We start from the raw sequence: 22894 nt of genomic DNA on the forward strand, positions 1-22894 counted from the left end.
GTTAAAGAAAAAGAAACAAGTAGTTCTGTAAATGGTAGCAGCAGAAGACCACAAGCTAGCCATTCAAGAGGATGGTAAAGAGGCAATGCTCCAGAGAAGGGACAAACACAAGATGGACAAGGAAAGCCATCAAATAAGAAGCAATTAAATGAAAATATGACAGTAAAGTCAAACAATGGTAAGCAATGAGCAGCCTGTAAGCCCCTGTAAGTTCTTCGTAAGCCTGCAACAGGTATTTAGTAATCAGACTGCTTGTGCTGTCTGGATCGATCAACCTAAAAATGGAAATGTCCAAACAGCCGCTCATTTAAAGGAGCAAACATCTTTTCATTTTAAATACATAAGTCTGCAAATAGCTCCCAGCAATTTTAAATAATATGGTCTCATACATTTAAACGGATGATTTAAAAAATAAAACGTTGTCTACCAAAATGTCCGTTTTAACATTAAGGAGGCATTAATCAACAGAAAGGATGGATAATCTGAGGAAACGGATATGAAAAGAGGATGTTGGACTTAGGTAGGGATCTCTCATTAACTGTAGCCCTTTAAAATATATACCTGTTCTCAGCTGGGATACCCCGTGGCCACCTAACGGATGTGATGCAAAGGTAGCGATAGAAGGCTTCCGATATCTGGAGATCTATGTCACCACTGATCCAGACGCCTTTGCTGACCATAATCTCCAGAGTTCCCTACTGCGTCTCAAGAAAGATGTGTGCCATTGGAGGACCTTGGCCCTGTCCCTGCTTGGCAGGGCAGCTCTATTTAAAATGATGGCACTGCCGAGGTTTCTATATGTGCTGCAAAATATACCATTCACAGTCCCCCATGTATATTTTCGTGCAATAGAAACTGAGCTGAGGGCTCAGTTGTGGGTTGGGAGGGCCCCTCGCATAGCGCTCACAAAACTGACCCGCGACTGTTATGATGGTGGTATGGCGTTGCCAGAGATCCACAATTACTATCAAGCGGCGCAACTCATCACAGTCAACCAATGGGCGCATTGCCCCCCAGGTGATCTGGCATATACTATGGATCACCAAGTGCTGCAACCATAAGGCTACAAATGAGCGCTGTACACCTCTCAAAAACGTAGGACTCTCACAGGACCAACAGTGCTTACAGTCCAAATATGGCATAAAACTTTCAAAACACTGGCTGGGAGGGAAGAATCATGTAATCCACACCTCTATGGGACTCCGATAAACTAGGTACTTTGGGCCGCAGGCCTGGCTTCGACAAATGGGATCCGATTGTCATCTCCAGGGTTAGAGATCTCTGGAAAGGAGGAAGGGTGGTACTGTTACCCGAGCTACAACGCAAATACAATTTGGCTACTTCTAAAAAAATGTTGATATCTTCAAGTTCACGAAGCCTTAATGACAGTAATCTCTAGAGGAGAGGTCCTTCCTGAAGCATCCCAGTTGGAAGCAAGACTACCAGAGGACTACATGACACATAAAGCGATTTCACTAACATATAAAAAACTGATTAACAATGCGTCAGACACATTGCTCCAGCTCCGCCAACGATGGGAAGCAGATATCGGAGACATAGAAGATGAAGAGTGGCAAGAAGCTTTAGCCTCTCCTAAAGAGGTGGCGATCAGATCACGATTTCGCCTAGTGCAGCTCAAGATATTACACAGGGCCTATATGTCATGGAACACATTAGTTTAGATGGGGAGGAGGCTTGATTCCACCTGACTGCGGGAATGTAGGAGAGGGCACCTTCCACCACATAATTTACTGACCTATTGAACTTCAGTAATGTCCTGTATAAATAACGTGGGGGGAAGAGATGTACCCCTCTCAGAGAGGCGGGGCCTTCTGAATGTGTGGGAGGCTACAGATTCGGGCTGCATAGAGCAAATATTGGTCACCTTGGGTGTTGTGGTGGCCAAGAGGAACATTTTGAGACTATGGGAGCAGAGTCACCACCAAAGCTCTAAGAATGGAAACGGGATATGGACTGGTGTATGGTGGCGGAAAAGGTAATCTATGAAAGTCGTGGGTGTCCCGTAAGTGGGAAGCGATTTGGACCCGTTGGAATGAATACAGAGGCGGCCTATGTACTGAGTTGGGGAGGAGATCCTCAGTAATTGACATGAGTTGGAGTGTGGCCGTAGATGATAGTAATGTAAATCGGAGATAAAGCCGGACTGCCAACTTGTGGGAACTGAAGGGGAAAATATGTTCCTACCATGTATATGCATAAGAACCAAGTAATGCTGACTGTATTGTTACTCCTCTGTCATCAATTTTTCAATAAAATAGATATGAAAAACAGAATATATATAGTTACATAAATGAGTAAAAATTCATACTTCAAGCATTTTATTTTAGCGTGTTCCATAGGAAAAGCTTTAAACGCAATAACCCCTCATCCAGAGAAATAGTGTTCAGGAATGTCTCGTTTTTGTCTTAAAATTAGAACGTTACTGTTCCAGTCATTCATTAGCTCTCTGCAGGGAAGCAAGAGTAGAGCACTGGGGAATCAACTGACAGCTGCTACTGGAAGCACATGTCTTTGACCTAGACTTTTTAAGATGGATAAGGAAGATATCGAGCCATTCAATAGTAGTTTGCCTAGTTTGGTTTCCTTGAACAGGACTGTTCCATGGTAACCTGCATTATTGAACATACAAACGTCTTTGGCTGGAATGCAATTGTTTATTGACTGTGAGCACTCTCAACTCTGTATGTACTATGTTCAATTGAAAAAACAAGAATTGTTTGTAGATCTGAGGTGAACGAGGGGAGTATACGAGACCCCTTTCGCTCAAGGAAAATTTGATAAACAGAGGCCACAGGGCGCATTTCACAGAACAATTTCCCAAAGCAAGAAACCCTTTCATTTAATAAACACCACACATAATATGCAACTGGGCAAAGCTTCCTACAAATTTTCAAATGTATAAAATATCTTCTTTGATGTGAATATTTTACTTCCTTCCTCTTTCCCCAGTGATAATCTGCATCGACGAAGGAGGACAGGAGAAGGGGATAGGGAAATTAAGTTACACAGATCTCTCCATTTCAGACCTTAGACAGCAGAGATAGCCTTCAGTTCAACCAGATTTTGCAGGTTCTTATAGTACAGCTAACTCTCATGGTAATAGGATCTTTCACATTAAGGCATCAGAGATATGAATCAGGTTACACAGATTGCATGTGTACATGATTTTATTAGAAATTTAACAATAAACATAAAAAGACAAGGGCAAAAAAAATTTGGAAAAACAAAGATTTTTGGGAACAAAAAGAGGGACCTCAACAGGTAAGTACGTAGAGTTAAGGGCAAGGCAGGAGTATAACATAAGGAAAGGGTAAAAGTGACAACAAAAAAGTAAGATTAAGGTAAGGGGCATCAGTAACAAACAAATACCACAAAAACACTACATTATCTCATAAAAGAAAATGAAGAAATGAAATCAAAATAAATAATACATAAAACATTAAGTAAAAACAATACTCAAACAATAAAACAAAACCTAATATTGAAGCAAATCAACTATAAAAATAAAAAAATGAAAAAACTATAAAAACAAGCATTTGCACTGCAATAGGTCTCCCATTACTGAATGTTTGACCAATTGGCGTTGCATTATTATTTGCAACGCCAATAGGTCAAACTTTCAGTAATGCGAGACCTATGGCATTGAAAATGCTGGTTTAAATTCGATCTTAACTCCGGGATCCCATGACGTTCTGCAACAGCAGGCCAGTAGTAAAGGGCCTAAATGTTCCTCCTCCAGCTACTGACCTGGATAGTGGCTCACTGGAAGCACAGGGAAAGGGTGGGAGGGGGGAGAAACTATGCATTTGCGCTTGGAGGGTGGGGGGAGAGCTCAAGCAAAGCAGGAGGGTGAGCAAACCAAGAGGGTAAAAATAATAACGCATGCCATGAGAACAGCCAACTTTGAACCCCCCAGGTAGGCTACCAATGCAAACAAAAAATAAAGCGGCAGCTGTGAAGCACTTGTGTTGTGCGAGAAGCCTGCCTTAAAATATATTAGAATAATGTAAACAGAGTTGGGCGAGCCTTGTGGCCACCATTGTTTAAGATTAAGGGCGGTGTGCCACCTACTCTAAAACAAATAGAATATTAGAAAATAGTTTAGCAAGCCGTGTACAAGAAAATAAATGTGCGTCCACCATTTGTAAATAAGATGGGTAGTTTGCAGCGTCACCGTGCAGTTAAACCGCGTGGTGGGTTGAAGAAGCCCGCCTGTAAAAACTGCTAGGAGAAAATAGTGCTCAGGAACTGTAAATACAACATACTGAGTAACAACACATTTTACATGGGCAGTCCTCATGGGGGTTACACCAGGAAAAAAGCCGGTACTAAAGAGGGACTGCTAAGCCTAATGACGATTCAAAAGCCAACATTTACAAAGAACAGCAACAGGAGCCAACTGAAAAGATGGGGGGGGGAAATGGGCAGAGCTTAAAGTCCATACCTGAATACAGCATGTCTCGAAGAGACAGCACAAGCGCTGCCTAGGCGAGGCCTAAAACACAGTTTTTCAATACTAATGTGTTTGAGATTAATCACACAACACTCACTAAACACCGAGACAGAGAAGTCATTAGTGGAACAGAAGTATGGCAAGGTTTCTAAAACATTTGGTTCATGGTTTGGAAGAGAAGCGGTGAAAGAATGCGAGTAAACTAATTTTTAAGGTTTGGGGTTTTAAAGCGCAGCTTTTAACATACCTATTTTTTCTAACATACTTACAGTGAACTTTGGCCCTGACTTTTCAACCAACCAACCTCTTTCTGCCAATCATGTCTTCGCTCAGCCCAGTGTAGTATTTCACACTCGGTTAAAGTTAATATCTTGCACTTCTCTGTGCCGCTCTTTGTTCCTTCCTCCCCCCATATTTTTTGTGCCTGGCTTTTCACCACCTGCTCCTTAAGTCTATTCTTCCCCAACCACTGTTTTCATCTCACCATTCTCTTGCACTTGGTGTTTCTGCAATCATTCCCTCTCCATCACATGCACTGCGCCACTGATTCTCTCCCTCACACCGTCCCAGATCCACAGCAACATGCACAGAGATGTGGGCAAGTCTGCCATTCTGTCAGTGCTTGTTTCTCATCAAAACAAAAGCCTGTTTTGTATTGAAGACTCTCTTGCCCTCACTACAGCCCTCTTTGTTTCTATGAGAAATGAAGATTGGGTGGCAATTGGCCCTTTATTATAGTGCAATGTTTCCTTCTATGTCACAGAAACAATCGAAGGACTTTAATGAAAGTTACCTTGCCACCCAAGCTACCATTCAAATTAAAACAAAAGGAGGGATGCCTTCTGTTTCTTAGATGTGTCTGGCTTTTATGTGCAAATCTGGTCTTTCCACGTGTTACCACATTAAACGCAGACGTGTTTTCTTTGCTAATACCCGTCTACAGGGTTTGACAGATGACAAATCTTTTGTTTAAGTCCGTTGAGGAGGGATCAACCCCTCTTCTGCTCTTCTCCAGCTGGGCAGGGCATCTTTTTTTAGCCCTGTTTAGTAGAAAAGGCTCCCCAACGGCAGGGTGCAATTTATTTTTTCCTGCCTACGGGCATAGAAGGTAGTGGGCCTTCTGAGGGAGTCTGTACCCTGAAGCCAGTAATGATCCGTGCTTTTATACTGAATTTACCCTAAAGCACTACCTTCCATAAATGAGCACAAAAGTGCTAAAAACCACAGCACACATTTGAAAGAAGCAAACTCAAATAAACCACATTGATTGAATAACTTACCCATGTTTCCTTCCTTACTTCTGCAGAGGCATCAACATAGATCAGGTGGGTGACAGTCAAGTACAACGTTCCTGTGGCTGGTTTCTTACTGTTATATCTATCAAGTAATTTCACGTTTTCCACCTAAAATTGAAAAAATAAAACAATAAGATACTCATAAGTAACTATTTTTTTTACTTAACATAAAACATCCAATGTTCAAGTTAAAACCCTACTTCTGCCTTGACTAACACATGTAAAAGTAGTATGCAAGACAAATGGCAAGTCATCTGCACTTGTAGGACCACTGAGCTAAGAAGTTGCAAACCTCTTCAAAAGTCTGCAGTTCCAATCTGCTGTTCATTACTTCAAACAGAGGATGTAATGAGTTGCTCTGGCTTGTTCAGAACCATCTTGCATGGAGCCAAGGCCCTTTCTTGAAACATGTTGAGAGGACTTTCTTTTAGGGTCACTATTAACAAACTTGAGCATTTATCGGCACCCAAAACTGGAAAATCCTCGTTGTGGAATCCGGTTTATAAAAATGAATCGTGCAGCAGCTGACGGACTCTCGCAGGTTTTTAGGTCTCGCCTGGCGCTAGCAGCGCGCATGCGCTACTCTCGCCATGCGAGAGCCTTTTGGAATCGATACGGATTCCAAGCTGCACGCGGACGGACAGAAGATATGCACGCGGGGACTGGATGCTTCACTGGCGGCGTGACATTCTGGGGACTTTTTTGGGGGGCTCAGCAAACTGTACTTTTCAATATTTGATGCTTTTAATAAGCATCGTAAAGGCATAAAATATTGAAAAAGAAAAAAACAAAAAGTCTGCAATCTTTGATTGTGCTAATTGGAGCAAGTGTTTGCATGCTTGTTTTTAATGTCTCCATTGCAGTATTTTTATTTTAGTGTTGTATGCATGCTGTAGAAATTGTTCAACTTTAGCTTCATAGTTTTGTTTTGTATTTATGGCACAAAACATTGATTTTTAAGTTTTCCTTTGCCCCATACAGTAACCATTACAATAATTTTGGCACAAATGCTGATAAAACAGGTTTACAGGAAATCTAAACACGTCAGTGAACAATACCAAATGCAACCAATTAACTTCAACAGGATGCTCTATCGAATGTTTTTCGATTGTGCTGGTAAACCCCTGCAAAGTGCCACACATCTTAAAGCATTTTACATAAAGTGCTCGCATTACTGCAAGATTGGTAATTGCCACGCAAATCAGATGAAGTGAAAGCCAAGTCTGTTATTCCTCTTTCCTGCGGTAAATGTTTACCCATAGCGGTTACTATGGCACGCCAACAGAGGGCCCTTACAATTTTGAAGCAGCAGGTTGAGCCGGGTGATTGGACTATGCTATTATGTGGCCAGCCCATGCTCATCTGATGCCTTTACTTGGCATGGACCAGTGCCAAAGGATGCAACACAAAGGCCTGGCTCATTGTGTGAGCAGAATTAATAATTTCTTTTAACACAGTGTCAGAGCACAGAGCGACGGGTGAGGCAGACGACTATTGTTAAAGAACTACACCGCACATCACCGACTCGGGCCATCCCAAGCAGAGCTGCTGCTCCACCAGAGGCCTGTTACACTGCCTTGGTCAGAATAGCAATCAGTGCGTTGCTGACTCAGGCGTAAGCTTAATAAGAACCTGAAACTCCATGCTCTTACCCGACCAATCAGTCCTGTGTGTGTTTCTCAACTATACTGCAACTGCTGGTAAGAGTATTCACTGCTGGGACCACAGTAGATGGGGCGGCCGAATGAAGCATGCTGCGTGTGTAGTGCTGCTAGTGTGAGAGGGTAGACAACGCGACTTAAGGATTCTGTTGGTTGCTGCCAGCACAGGTGTTCCATGTGAATGTCACCTGGCGATATTGCGTAAGGCTCTGGTATCCATGCATACTTGTCGCAGTTTCACCAACTAAGATTTGGGTAATACAAATTGTAACAGCATGGATACACTGGTGACAAAAATGGTTTGTTACGCCTTTTTAGCCAACACAACATATAAATGGTGAGACAACATGACCCAAAATGCAAGTGTTCAGTTGACAAGAACGCAAGTATTGGCTGGATGTCTCACAGAAGATTACACGGAGGGGCTACTAGCAACTATATAAGACAGACGATCACCACCGTCGTCATACTCCGTGAGGTAATGTTGCTGCTCAGGAAGCAGCCAAGCATTCCAGCTGCTTGGAGGGGAAAAGGTGTGTTGCACGTGTCTAAAGAGAAGGATTAACTTGCTTCAAAAGCAATCTTGTGTATTTCAACAAATGCACGGCAGCTCCCATCTGCCGCACTCTCAAGTAAACATATTTTGCTCCACCCCCGCCCATAGACACATATACACCGTTTATGTTCATTTTGCGTCTACCAGGCGGCACGAAGGGCATGCACTCATTAAATGAACATACTCTGTGCTAAAGTGTCACTAAAAGTGCTGCCCGTAAGGCAATCAATTGTCTCACATAAACACACGGGAAACACTTAAGTGTGACACATAAGGGATTTGAAAACTTGGCAGCTAAAACTGCACTACTCATTTCCTAAAGATAGTACCAGTAGCACAATTATCTTTTTGGGGTGAGTCAACCACTTAACACATTAGTGAAAAAAATAACAAATCATGCATCAATGGCAAGTTACTGATTAAAAATATCAAGCATTCCCTGCTATCACTAAACAAGCATTTGCAATGCAACAGGTCTCGCATTTACGCGAGTTTGAACTATTGGCATTGTAAATGACAATGCCTTTTATTTATGTTTCTGTTTTTGAAACATAGATAAAAAGCATTGTCATTTACAATGCCAATAGCTCAAACTCGCGTAAATGCGAGACCTATTGCATTACAAATGCTTGTTTCGCACTACAATTGATACTGGAGGGATGAACATCAATCACTCTGTATCATATAGATAGCAAAACCTGGAGCTTTCTACCTACTAATATCAATAAGACACCCTCCATCTCTCTAGTCCAGACTAAACTGAAGCAACGTCTTTAAAATACCCGCTGATCCTAAACTCTCTATACACGTGCATGCTCATATACATGTTTACATTGTTCAATCCAATTATGTTATCACAAAGTTATGTCTGCTTCCTGCTCAGTGAGTAAGACAATAAGTACCACCACTTTTCCACTGTCCCGTTATGTATAATGCTATACAAAAAATTATATAAAATATAAATCCGCTTCAGACATTTTTACTTTTTAGCTTAGAGTAACTCTCCGAATCAGACATCGGGTAACACATTGTGTGTTTTACAGCACATGTCTGACCCACCCTTTCCAAACCTATTGTGTGACCCAAAACAGAAGGCTGAACCTTGTCTTGGCCCCACAGTCTGCGATCAATAACAGAACATTGAACCTTACACCATGCGCCCTAAAACAGAGGACTGCATCTTTCTATGACCAAGTTCCATGTGTAAACTTTGCTTTGTCAATCAATGAATGGCCTAGAATAGAGGAAAGATCCATGCCCTGGTGACTCCCTCTCAGAATGCTGCCAATAGCAGTGGCCAGGCCTCTTCTTGCCCTGGTCACTCTCACTAAGCACCTGGATTTAATCGGCCTTGGTCACGTTCACCATGCTAAACTATAACACAGGACTAGACTTTGCACCGGTTACTCGCACTCTGCGTCTTAAGACAGATGACTTAACCATGCCTTTGCCTTTGCACTCATGACAAGAACAGCATCCCTCTATTGGGATTTGCTGTGTGCTTTGACACTGTAGTGAAGATCATGTTGGTCACTTATTAGGACTTGAACATTATAAATTCCTTTAAATAATAATGGTGTATAATGTGGAGTAGAAAACTTGCAGCGCGCAGGAGCATTGTAAGGCGCATACCAGTATTGTCTACTAAGAAGGCTAGTCCTACATGAGCAGGCCTGAACAAAACGTGCTATGTATCATGTGCTGCTGAAAACCAAGGGAAAAAATAGGAGGAACAGAAAGAAAGTGTGAACTGAAATCGATTTTCTTTTGCATCTCTTTGTACATTGCTTTATTGCATTACGTTGAAAAACAGTTTCATGAATGCGTTCTGAGTGTATTTGGGTACATTTACAGATTACCATCCAATACTGTCTGACTTAGACATCTCTGGCGCTGCCACATACAGACTCATCAGCGACCTCTTGAACAAATTTTACTCAGTATCAAAGAAAGCAAACAATGGTCATCACACATTTTGTGGACGTTCCGAAGCCAATGCTTACATCCTTCTCCCAATATCTCAACAGATCAAAGTTTGTCATTATCTCATGTTTTTTTGACAATCATGACCTCTCAACAGCCTACCAGATCTTCTCATTCGCTACCTTCACCCAGTTCTATCAGGCAAGCATTTCTAACTGCCGTTGTGAACTAGGCAGCCTTGCTCTGCCTGCTGCTGGACTCAGCCAAAATCAAACTTCTTAACACCTCCTCATAAATGTAATTAAATGGTAGCATTTGTAAAGCTCACAGCTACCTCCGGAGTGGTGTCCCAGCGCTGGGGGCCGTCGGGAAGATTAAGCAAGCTATTGCCCAGAGTCACATGGTGCTGGGCTAAACTGCCGCCGGGGATCGAACCGTGGACCCTGTGGTCTGGAGTCAGACACCCTAGCCGCTGACCCACACCTCCCAGTTGTCAAGCTTGAACTCTTCAAAATCTCATCCCCCCACCCATCATCACACTTGCATCCATTACTCGCAGCCTACCTCAGGATCTACTGAAACACTGGGCTGTGACTTGCCAGTCATCTCTGAAACTCCCATATGGCCGAACTCACCTTACTCAATACCCATCACCTCCTCTGCCAATACCCCACCAAAACAATGCTGCATGCTCTACTCTTCACCACTCCTCCCACTGCAATACACTACATCCAGACTAGTGCCTTGATAAAGTCCTCAACATATCCATTTGTTCTCCTTTTAAACTTTATATGAATTTTAGTATCTCAAGCAACAGTGAATAGAACACATTATCAGACAGTCTGATTACTTTGATTTTACCTCGCAAAAATCACAGTCCACCAGTCCATCACGTGTGGAAGGGAGCATGCTTTCTGTGGTGCTCATTTGGACTCACTGCAAAAAAGAATGTATTTGTCCATGGCTATTGGGCCTTCAAATGAGCTCCAGAGTTTGATCAGGAACAAAATAAACTATCTGGTGGACCAGTAGAACGAGGTGCATGGTTAGAAGATTATGGGGGAACATTTTTAAAACAGGGGGCAGCTTGTCTCCTTGGCAAGCTTAGTCTTGTGACAAGTGTTGTGCAAGAGAAGTATTTTGATATTAGGTAACCGGTTTTTAACTTCCTATATTGCGATGTGATGGTGTAAAGGTGAGTGCTGTGTTTTACTTCACTAATTACAATACTGGGACTAGATGTTAGCAGTGACATAATTTTCTTTATCCCCATTGATTACAGAGCAAGATGTGTGCAAACTATAGAGTTTTGACCAATCGTTTCTGCCTTAATCGCCCATCTATAAATGTATCCTTGGCTCTAACAGTGAGCAAAAGTGAAAATACTGTTGTGCTTCCAAATTTTAACTAAGCAGTTAATCATTCATCACGTTTCCTTAACCATGGTGCAAAAGCAGGAACAATAAGTAACACATGAATAACCTCCAGGGTCAAAGTTTCTTCCAGTGAAATGTCCAAAATTAGTTAAGAAATCAGAATTGGAAAATAATTTGACAAAATGTAAAAATACTGTTTAGAGAGGGGATGTATAACCAAGTGCTACCTTGCTTACAGTACCAGTGCTTTCACCTCAATCAAAATATTTGGTTTGGTAGAGCTTGCTATACCAGACTAGTCTTACTCCCTACTCCACCAATGTGCGTGTTCGGGAACACCAATTTCATGTCCTTGTGCCTCAGTACACTTACCTGTAAAATTTGGGCGTACTTACAAAATAGTCCCACTCGTGGCATTACGCGGTATAAAAAGTGTGCATTTATATGGGTGAAACTTTGGAGGAGATAAGGGTCTGATTTCACTAACAAGAATCTGTACTCTTGGCGGTGGGCTGTCTGCTGCTTTAACTATCTAGTAACATATATTCTGAAGCCTTGAAAAAATATTTTCATCCAGCTTGGCTAAAGGACTTGAAGGATTATCATTCAGTATTTCTATTAAGCCCCAAACCTGTTTGGGTTTGAGAACTAAACAAACATTTGAAATTTAAACGACACATAGTCTTGGGATGAGAAATGAACTAATGCTTTCCATCTCATAATCCAATGGCAGCAATTCCGGAATAAATTGAGGAATACATACATACATATATGTACGTACATACATACATACGTATACATACATATATATACATACACACACATACATACATCGAAAGGTTAACAGAGGCTTCTCTAACAGTACAAGTCCTAGACATAGGAGAGTAAGGGGTATAGAGGGAGCCATGTCCACAGTGGCTTCTAACTATACAAAAAACGAGGCAGCAATAATGGTGGTGGCTTGCTGACAAGAAGGCGGGTGTTCCTTTGCCCCAGTAATGGCTTTCCTCAAAAGCAGCAAAAGCAACTTAAAATGTACCTATGTTGTTAGCATATCCTATAGAATTTGCTTTGTGCACGAATAGACAAAAAGGCCTAACAGAACTGTGATAATTTATGAAAAAATGTAATGGTATGTATGCCTTAGTTTTAGATTTTTACGAACCAATCTACCAAAACACAGAATTGGACGGCATATAGAGAATGATTTCAAGTCTCACGGTCACTTATTCCAAGTTATAACTTAAATACAGATTCTAATATACATCTTTTAAAAGGAAAAAGTCCATTCTGTTTTTACATCCCTTCTACTACCTGGTCGTTCCATGTACACATGATCAGGTTTCGTAAGAAATATAAACTCCAATGTCATTTTTTAACATCTCCTTCTCCAACGTCATATATTGAAAGTTACAAAATGTAAACTTGTGTCTGGTGGTTTATTTCCTTTAGGGATTTGTACGAGTCAAGCCTATCCCTCCTTGACATTGCTTTATACATAGTTAATATAGTGAGCCTATCTCCTGTGGTCTGTGTTTCAAACCATGCCCAAGGTTGACATGCCATCTCCAAACTGCATTCAATCTATGTTAAATACTTTGGAGGCGTGGTGTGTAGACCAAGACATAATCCTCCTGATGATGGCTAACTTGTTATTTGCACAGTGGCAACTTAATCCCCGTGACACCACACCTGACCATATGGCCCTGTTACACAGTTTGGTAAGTTAAAGGAAAACCGGAAGACCCCTGTCTACGTAAGCAAGACCTCACACCTCTCTTTCTGTGCTGCCGCTATGGATGAATGCTCTATGGTTGCCTAGTTTTGCAATTCACTGCATTAAACAGGAAATCCTGTTCCCTTATCCATTCACACAGAGGATAAATATAGTTTTAGTACTCAATGGTGTTTGTGGTAAAACAGACTTGGCTTCTTCCAATTAAATTGCAAGCTACAATATCTTTAGTGGAGAATCCAATCCACCAACGAAGATAGAGCACAGACAATTTTTGGATAAATATTTGATAAATTATGTACATAAATGTTCTCCTGATTTGCTTCTCTTAAAATGTCAGAAAACATCTGTCTATTTCCGTCATATAGCAGACTGTAAAAAAAGCAATAATCTACCAGGCAAAGTGTTCAATAGTCATCCTGAACAGAATGAAGGACAAAGCCGACGCTCAATTGCGAGGCCAGCGAGCTGGCTCCCGCAAAGATAAATCCTGCGCAGACCAGAGTGCAACACTGCGCATTATCATTGAGCAGTCGATGGAATTGATGTCCGCTCTCTTTATCGACTATGACAAGGCATTCGACCATGTAGACCGAGAGACCCTTTTGAAACTCAGCCGCGTATATGGTGTGCCAGGTAAACTCGAAAGAATCATCAGAAACTAGTATGAGGGAATGACCTGCAAGATAGTCCATTGAGGACAACTCATGGAAGCCTTCCAGGTGAGGACTGGTGTCCACCAGGGTTGTTTGCTATGGCCTTTTCTCTTCCTGCTGGCCATAGACAGCATCATGAAGACAGCTACAGCAGGGAAAGGAAATGGGATCTAGTGGACACATTGGAAGCAGCTTGATGATCTGGATTTTGCAGACCTGTCCTATTATCCCATACCCACCAGCATATGCATTAGAAGACCGACAATGTGGCAGCCACATCCTCACAATTTGGCCTTAACATCCACAGGGGGAAAACCAAGATCCTGAAGGCTAATACGTCTAGTACAGCTGCACAGACACTGACGTCCAGCCAAGAATTAGCAAACAAAGATCAGTCTTCCTAACACTAACGTAAAATCTGTCTGTCTCTATGGAGCAGAAACTTGGAGGACATCATTGACCACCACCACCACCACCACCACCACCAAAGTCCAGTCATTCATCAACACCTGTCTGAGGCAATTCCTCAAAATTCAATAGCCAAACACCATCAGTGACAGCCACCTGTGGCAGCAGACTTCCCAACTCCCTGCCCATGTCGAAATCATGAAAGGGGCTGGATAGGTCTCACCCTCCGCAAGGCTGCGTCAAACACCACCAGGTAAACCCTGACCTGGAACCCTCCATGAAAGGGTGCAGAGGCTTCTAGGCTGACTGCAAGCAGATGGGCTACACCTGGAGTCAGATTGAAAGAAAAGCCGGAGAGGGAGATGGCTGGATAGACCTGGTTGATTGCCTATACCTCAGGAGGGGTAGTAGGCATAATAAGCAAAGGACGGTTGTTTGTGGTTACCCATTGATATATGCCATTTTGGTAAGGAGCACCATCTGCTTATAAAAAAAGATCCCAATTTGGGAATACAAAACACAGGATGCTCTACCTTACAGGCCACCATCCCTGGATTTAAAGAGAGTCACAGGGGGGTGGAGGGTGCAGTGTGAATATCAACCTGCCTAATTAAGAGCAGGTTATTCTTCAACAGCCTTCATGTGGAAATTTTGTGACACAGCCTATTAGTGCATGGGCCGCATTGCAAAATCAGAAACTGGTCTCAAATAAGCGCTGTGCGTTTGTATATACTATTTGCTCCCTGCATCTTTGTACCTCAAGCCCCTTGTTTCTATTGCTCAAACTGTGATCACGACCAAAAGAGAGGAGAACATTATTAAATACCATGCAGAGATATTGTGTTTTGGAACTGGTTATTTTTTTCAACCTCAGCTGTAACAAGTGTTTTGTTTTTAATTGTCTTTACTATTAATAGTTAGTATTTAATATTGTACTGCTAAGAGCAGGCATTTAGTACAGTCCTTCCAACTAACTACCAGAGTATTTTTGTTATGAGAATAAAATAATTTTGTCAAGTGACATCGGGTAAAACCTACTTTTGGAAATATTTTCAGCTTTATGATGATTCCTTGTGCTTAGGGAATAAGTAGGCATAAAAAGGTAGCTCTAAAAAGCAAGAAATTACAAAAACTACTGTATATAAAATTAAACTCAGAAGCTGGATGGTGCATGTGATGTTCACTCCTGACAAGCGTGACATTTTATTGCTGATGGTTTGGGATGGTAGAAGAGTTATCCCTCTGTAGTTTACAGAGTTACTCAAGTCATCTTTCTTGGGGATCTTGATGAGACATCCCTCCCTGCAGTCTGATGGCACCTTTATTTCTTTCCAGATCCTTTTAAATGTGGGGTAGAGCATATCTACTGATTTTTCAATGTCTGCCTTCAGTGCCTCTGCAGGAATGTGGTCAAGAATTGCTGGCTTTCCATTTCTCAGATGTTTGACGGCTTGTCGTATTTCTTGCTTGGTTGGGCTGCTGCAGTGAACTAGCAAGTCCTTGTCAGCTAGCTGTATGTCTGGTGAAGACTGTGGCACAGGCTAGTTTAGCAGTTCTTCAAAGTGCTCCACTTAAGGAGAAAGGAATCTTCTTCACTTAGATCTAGGACGCTGCGTGGTGATAAGTCAGAGATCCCTGAAAGCTACAAAGCAGATCTACCTGTTTTCGACCAAAACCATTACCATCGGGACCTGGAACGTGAGGACCAGGCAGGAGACTGGTAAGACAGTCCAGGCGGCAGCAGAGATGAAAAACTACAACCTTGCCCTGCTTGGCATCAACGAGACCAGATGGACACAGTCCAGACAGGAAAAAATGGCTCCAGGAGGAATGCTGATGTATTCTGGACATGAGGAAGAGAATACCCCACACACTCAGGGAGGAGCACTGATTATATCGCCAGCAGCCAACAGAGCTCTGATTGGATAGCAAGCCGACGGACCCAGAATCATCACAGAAACCTTCTGCACAAAGAAAAAGAGGATCGACATGAATGTCATCTAGTGCTATGCATCTACAAATGAAAGCGAGGAAGAGGGAAAAGAACAGTTTTACAACAGCCTCCAGTACACCCTGAAAAAAGCCCTGAAAGAGACATCATCATACTAATGGGGTCCCTGCAGGAGGTAAAAATGGTGAGAGGAGCAGACGTGGCGTCAGACCATCACCTTGTTGTGGCCAGGCATAAGCTAAAGCTGAAGAAAGCATGATGGAACCAACAAATTGAAGCCAGTGATGTAACACTACGCTCATCAAAGGTAACCACAAATCATTAATATATATATACCATTCTGATTCACAATTTGGAGAAGACGCCACTTTCATTCTTCCATGCTCATGGTTTATGAGAAATACATGAAAATAACCAAGAGATGCTAAGTAAATACAAAATAAAGTGACAAACCCAAAAGTTTAGGATATTAAAATATATTTTTAAAAGATAGCATCTAAATAAGAAGTTCAATGGTATTTTAATCCTCCTGGATTTATGATGCCAGTGACTGAAAATCACCATCAGAACTGGGCTCCCAATCCTTGCACATATTCTGCTTCACAACAGCTCAACAGCAAACTGACCCATAGGAAAGACTGTGGACTGTAGAGCCTACTTCCACTGTGGGCAAAGTGGTTACCTTTTTGATGAAATCATTATTTTACTAACAGTAACGAGGTTCAGATTAACCAAACACCACTAACATATTAGAGCTAAATTAGAAGAAATGATGATGTGTTTTTAACAAAATACTTGAGAGCTGGAGTTAGATAGAGCAGGCATCCTGTGCTTCAACAGGTAGGAGTTTAACACAATTCCCCCCCAAGTATGTGCCTGTAGGCAAGGCCAGGTCCTTTAGAAGTGTAGCTTAGAAAGGCTTTTTTCTTATAGGCTGACTGAATTTAGTTTACGAACATTTTAGCTGAATTAAAAGAGCACAATTTCTAAAATCAATTGTAGGAAACTGGGTTTTGTTGCAGTACCCCTGCCTCCCATATTTTTGCCTGGTATCTGGTGCAACTCTGACAGAGTGTGCTGGGTTCCTGCTAATCAGGTCCCCTGCACCAATGTTCTTTCCATAAACTGTACATTTGTTCCACAATTGGCAAACCCTTTAGGATCCCTTGTAAGTCCCTAGTAAATGGTACCCCTGCATTGGACATAAAGAGGGTCCCTAAGGACTGCAGCACACATTGTGCCACCCTAAAGAATCCCTCATCAAGCACATGCAAACTACCACAGCAGCCTGCATGTCTTGGTGCAGAGAAAATCAAAGAGTCGACATGGCACACATTGTGCCATGCCTGCCAGCACTACATGCAGTATAGGTAAGTCACCCCATTGCAGGCCTTAAAGCCCTAAGGCAGGGTGCACTATACTCATGTGAGAGTGGATATGCCTCAGTGATATCCAAGTTCACCCTTAGATATTACCAGCGCACAGGGAAGCCATAAAGAGTACATGAGCTGGACACTCATCATTAAGAGTTCCTCAGCTACATGATGGCTTAACTGTACCCGAAGGTTTTTGGTACCAAATACCTCATCTTAATAAACCCACACTGGTGCCAGAATGTTAGTATTATCTACTTTAGCCTCTGTAAACCAATTGGGGACTCACTGGATTCTCTGCGCAGTGTACTTTGTTTTTGCACATTATATAGCATGGCAGCATCCTACAATGTTTAATAAATATATGATTACGGAGTGGTTGTAGCCAATCCGTAGTTATAGGTAGGGTCCAGAGATAGGAATACCTCTGATGTTTGCCCCTTAATAACTCTGCACCCGATTTACAAATCTACATGAAACTTTCCAGACCTATTGCCCCAGTTACACTGCTGGAGAACGGAAGGTTTTGCGGCATTTAGTCAAGGTGGTGCAAACGAAAATGGGGGGGGGTCCCAAAACAGGATTTGACCACAATGCATTTTACATAGACTTTTTGTATTGGACATAGCAGCAAAACGGCTGAACGGATTGCAATGAAACTTCACAGCAATGTACATTACACTATGCAGATGATCGGTTTTGCTACTGAAAGTGATGTAATGACATGGTTATGAGGTTGTATCTCACGATAAGGTCAAAGAGGAGAGTTAATCCACACACGGTATCACTCCTGTATCAAAACTCACAAAAAAATACCGTAATGGAGAAGATATCAAAGGTAAATTACAAAAGTGTACAGAACACACACCTTCAAAAATATTAGTTTTTAAAGACGAGAACCCTCACTCACCATGATGGTGACATGCTTCATCATTGGGTCCCCTCTTGTACACAGTGTCCGCAAGGTACACTGTGTGGGCTTCTACTCTCCCTTAGGAGAGGAGCTGAGGTGTTCTTAGCACTCCAATGTGAGTCTGTGAGTGGGGGGCAGAGTGCAAATAATATCAAATGTGATTTAAAACCATCTCTCTAAGGAGAAAAATTATTTATTAGCTCTCCCTTAGGGATGGGACTTAAAATAAGGAGTGTGACGATAGGGATAAAAAGTTTCCTATCTGACTGGGTCAGGTCAACATGTTTCTGCCAAACTGAGGTGAATTCATGGCATTCATCAGGACCATTGTCTTGTCACTCTGCTTAAAGATTGATAATAAAAACCATACTTATAATTCGTAGGTGTGGAGAGACCAACATCAATTTGGTCTTCTTACTGTAACACAAAAGAAAACACACTTTAATATTTCAAATTGTAACATACACCTAACGTGTCTATCACCCAGTGTATGTGGAATACGTGTCCAATAACATCCCAGTGGCGCAAAACACCAAACCATAGTAAGAGAATGATTCTCACCATAAAGCAGATCAATACCTGCCAATACCTTTCATTGGTCCTTAGTTAAGCGGGTATCTAGGAGTATGGAAAACATGAAAGGTATACAACTTAACACCATAATCTAACTCAGCATATCAACTATGTGGCAACACAACATACTGCACACAGGATCGAAATGAAATTCAGTATGGAGGTAAAAAGGTAAAAAGGAAGAAGAACAACAGAGAAAATGAATCGAGTGTTAAGTTGTATACCTTTCATGTTTTCCATACTCCTAGATACCCGCTTAACTAAGGACCAATGAAAGGTATTGGCAGGTATGCGCCACTGGGATGTTATTGGACACGTATTCCACATACACTGGGTGATAGACACGTTAGGTGTATGTTACAATTTGAAATATTAAAGTGTGTTTTCTTTTGTGTTACAGTAAGAAGACCAAATTGATGTTGGTCTCTCCACACCTACGAATTATAAGTATGGTTTTTATTATCAATCTTTAAGCAGAGTGACAAGACAATGGTCCTGATGAATGCCATGAATTCACCTCAGTTTGGCAGAAACATGTTGACCTGACCCAGTCAGATAGGAAACTTTTTATCCCTATCGTCACACTCCTTATTTTAAGTCCCATCCCTAAGGGAGAGCTAATAAATAATTTTTCTCCTTAGAGAGATGGTTTTAAATCACAATTGATATTATTTGCACTCTGCCCCCCACTCACAGACTCACATTGGAGTGCTAAGAACACCTCAGCTCCTCTCCTAAGGGAGAGTAGAAGCCCACACAGTGTACCTTGCGAACACTGTGTACAAGAGGGGACCCAATGATGAAGCATGTCACCATCATGGTGAGTGAGGGTTCTCGTCTTTAAAAACTAATATTTTTGAAGGTGTGTGTTCTGTACACTTTTGTAATTTACCTTTGATATCTTCTCCATTACGGTATTTTTTTGTGAGTTTTTATGGTTATGAGGTTAAAAGGATTAAAAACTTAGTAATATCTGTGTAATATCTGTGTAGCACAATTCTACTAAAAGTAGCCAGGAGTCCCAAAAAATAAACTAGACTGCAAATGTAACATTTTAGATTTGCTACAAGAACAACAAAAAAACACATTTATGGTCATATGCTAAAGGAAACCAATAAACAAACAGAATACATCTTAATCTACATAAGTTTTCTTTGCACCCTCTCTGACTCACACAACAAAACTGTGCCTTAATAGCCAAGCAAAAAACATCTTCCTTATGCACTGATGTGCAGCAAAATGGAAAAGTGATCTAGCAGTGAGCTACACAAACTACTATATGGCAGACATCATAAATGGCCACTAGGAATTCAATTTTTACAATAACAGTGCTCGGCTTTCATTCACTTTGGGTTTCATATGCAGCACAATCCTAGTACAAGTAGCAAGGAAGCCCAAAAAATAATCTAGACTGCACATGTAAAAATTCAGAATTACTACATGAACAACTAAAAGAGACATTATGTAAACCAATAAACAAATGCAATAGATAAAAAAAGAAAGAAATCACATTAAATCTAATAGCCACTTGGTAGTTATTGTTAGGATTCTCAGAGCTAGGTATTCCTCAGATTTGTGCTCACTAATAACGTTTCACCCGTTTGACATATCACCACAAAACTTTGCAGATCTATAGCATTTTCTACCTTTCGTGATGAGGTAAAATTTTGTGGTGACCATTAAAGGGGTGCAAAAGATAAAAGAGGGATCCCAAAACACATTTTCCCCCAATGTATTTTCAACAGACTATTGTATTTGACATAGCGCAAAAACGTCTGGACGGACTTACATGAAATTTGGCAGGAATGTACATTCTGGTGGGCAGATAATCATTTTGGGGTACTGAAGGTAGGCAGGGTAAATATTTTTTAAGTTATAAGGAACTTAAACTTAAGGACATCTGTGACTGCAATACTTTTGCAGAAGTTCGCAAAAGTTTGTCAAACTACCGACTTTACGACACTCTAATGAATTACAGTCTACATTACAATATGAAACACATTTTTATTAAAAAAAATAGAACCCACTAACATACTATGAAAAAAACAAAGGTTGAGGATTGTTTATTATTGCTATACAGACCCAACTTAAAATACACAAAACAACATTGTAAAGTTATTATAACTTACATTTATAATCTACGCACCACCTCCAAATTATTAAGTCACACACCTCCAAACACAGTCTTGCCACCTCACTCGCCAAACTACATTAACTATAACTTATGCCTTGTCCATCCACTAGTTGTACCTGGGAATACTACATCAATTATAGCGTGTGAAATCACAGCATTCATAACACTTATAACTTCCCAAATAACACAATTTGCCACAACACAGCGCATGGTAGAGTGGCGAGTTATAGTGATGTCTGGTTAGCGAGCTGAGATGGTGGATAAATTGTAAATGAAAGCTATACCTGTAACTTTAGCATTTTTAAAGATTGTGCAGTCTACGTTTGGTTTGTATATGAGAAAAAAAACGTTATCCTAATTATAACTAAACTTTAACCGTTCGCTTTTTTTCATTTAAAAAAAAAAAAAAAAACAATATCCTGATCTATCAATCTATCTATCTATTTCTGTAAAAGTGAAGTGAAGTGAATATACACATGATTTCATTCTGCTCTTTGAGTGTTCATGAATGTGGTTACAGTCTCGTCTCCTGGTTGTGTTGCAGCCACAGAAAATATTTACATTCGGATTCTAGACAAACAATTCTGAAAAACAGAAACTTTTCAAATCCTTGCCCACTTCCTTAATTAAAAATAAGTACAACTGTTGAAAACACCCAGCGATGCACATGGCAGAGCTCAGCTGCAGCAGACGTGACATGGCACAAAATCTTTGAGCAGTGCTATCTAAAAAATATAATAATAATAATAATAATAATAAAGAGCTGGGCCTAAAGCTTTGCCCAGGAGCCACCGGCCAGGGCTACAAATATCAGAGCTGGCAAATACCAGCTCTGCTATTTGAAGCCCTGGCCGGTAGCCTTGATTCCAACCGATTCCTTTTTAATTCAACACCAGATGTTACCTTCTCCTTTATCTCACAGTGGCAAGTTCTTTTTCATTCCTGTTTTCTTTCTTTGTCACTGTTTTTCCGTCACGGTCTCCCCTGTTGGTTTTTTCTCTCTTGCGAAAGCTTGTTGACGAAAAATAAAAGCCACTGGGCCCCACCTGCAACCACTGGCTGAAATTAAGTACTGTCTTTGAAGGTAAAGATACCATGGAGGATGGGTGTCCCTACAGTTGTAAATCTACCCACTCGTAAGTGAGACACATATTTTCACAAATTCTGATTCAGGCAATACAGGTATATTTAAAATTCTTATAATTCAACTTACAAGGTAAAAAAAGACAAAGAAAATAGACGAGGACCATACATGTTTACGTGACTGTGTTTTAATTTGATGGTTTTATATCTATGCCATAATTGTTCTACTTAAGAATTGCTGTTAATGTCCTAAAAAATGCTCACACGATAGAAATCAACTTAACCTGCCGGCCATGCATTACTAATGAACATAAAAGGAGAAATTTGAGAGGTACTAAGCCCATCACCATCCGAGAAGGATATGCATCTCTGGATGCCACAAAGAAACTGTACTTTTTTTACTCCCTGCCAAAAAGCACACCAATGCAAAGGGCACCACCTTGCATGCAATGCTCAAGGCATTAACGATCCCAGAGGAATGGGTCTTCCGAGTGTGGACAGACAGGGCATTATCAACTAAAATATATATTTTGTCTCAACAGTTCAGCAGAGATCCAACTCAACCCAGGACGCAACTTCACCTTTTTAGAAGCTATTCTCATGTTTTAGCACTAGTAGTACAAAATGGGGCTAATGCCGTTATTAGGAGACTTGAAATACGGTTACATTGTACAGAAATCAAATAACTAAGGAAAATTAGAGAGAACTTTGAGGCCCAAAATTTCAAGCAATTAGTGAAAGAAGACACACAGCCAGACACCTATTGGATTTTATCTCACCTAG

General features: G+C 41.1%; 1 protein-coding gene across 2 annotated transcripts in view; it reads right to left on the minus strand.

Annotated features, from left to right (window-relative positions):
- Positions 1–22894, minus strand: part of MTMR8 (myotubularin related protein 8) — a 483391-nt gene that overhangs the window by 450499 nt on the left and 9998 nt on the right. For both annotated transcript variants that reach the window (XM_085608281.1, XM_085608282.1), the window contains exon 2: positions 5755–5877. In XM_085608281.1, coding sequence (XP_085464407.1) covers positions 5755–5877 — 123 coding nt within the window. The remainder of the gene's footprint in view (positions 1–5754; positions 5878–22894) is intronic.

Source organism: Triturus cristatus, chromosome 5_2 (assembly GCF_964204655.1).
Source record: "Triturus cristatus chromosome 5_2, aTriCri1.1, whole genome shotgun sequence".
Classification (NCBI taxonomy): domain Eukaryota; kingdom Metazoa; phylum Chordata; class Amphibia; order Caudata; family Salamandridae; genus Triturus; species Triturus cristatus.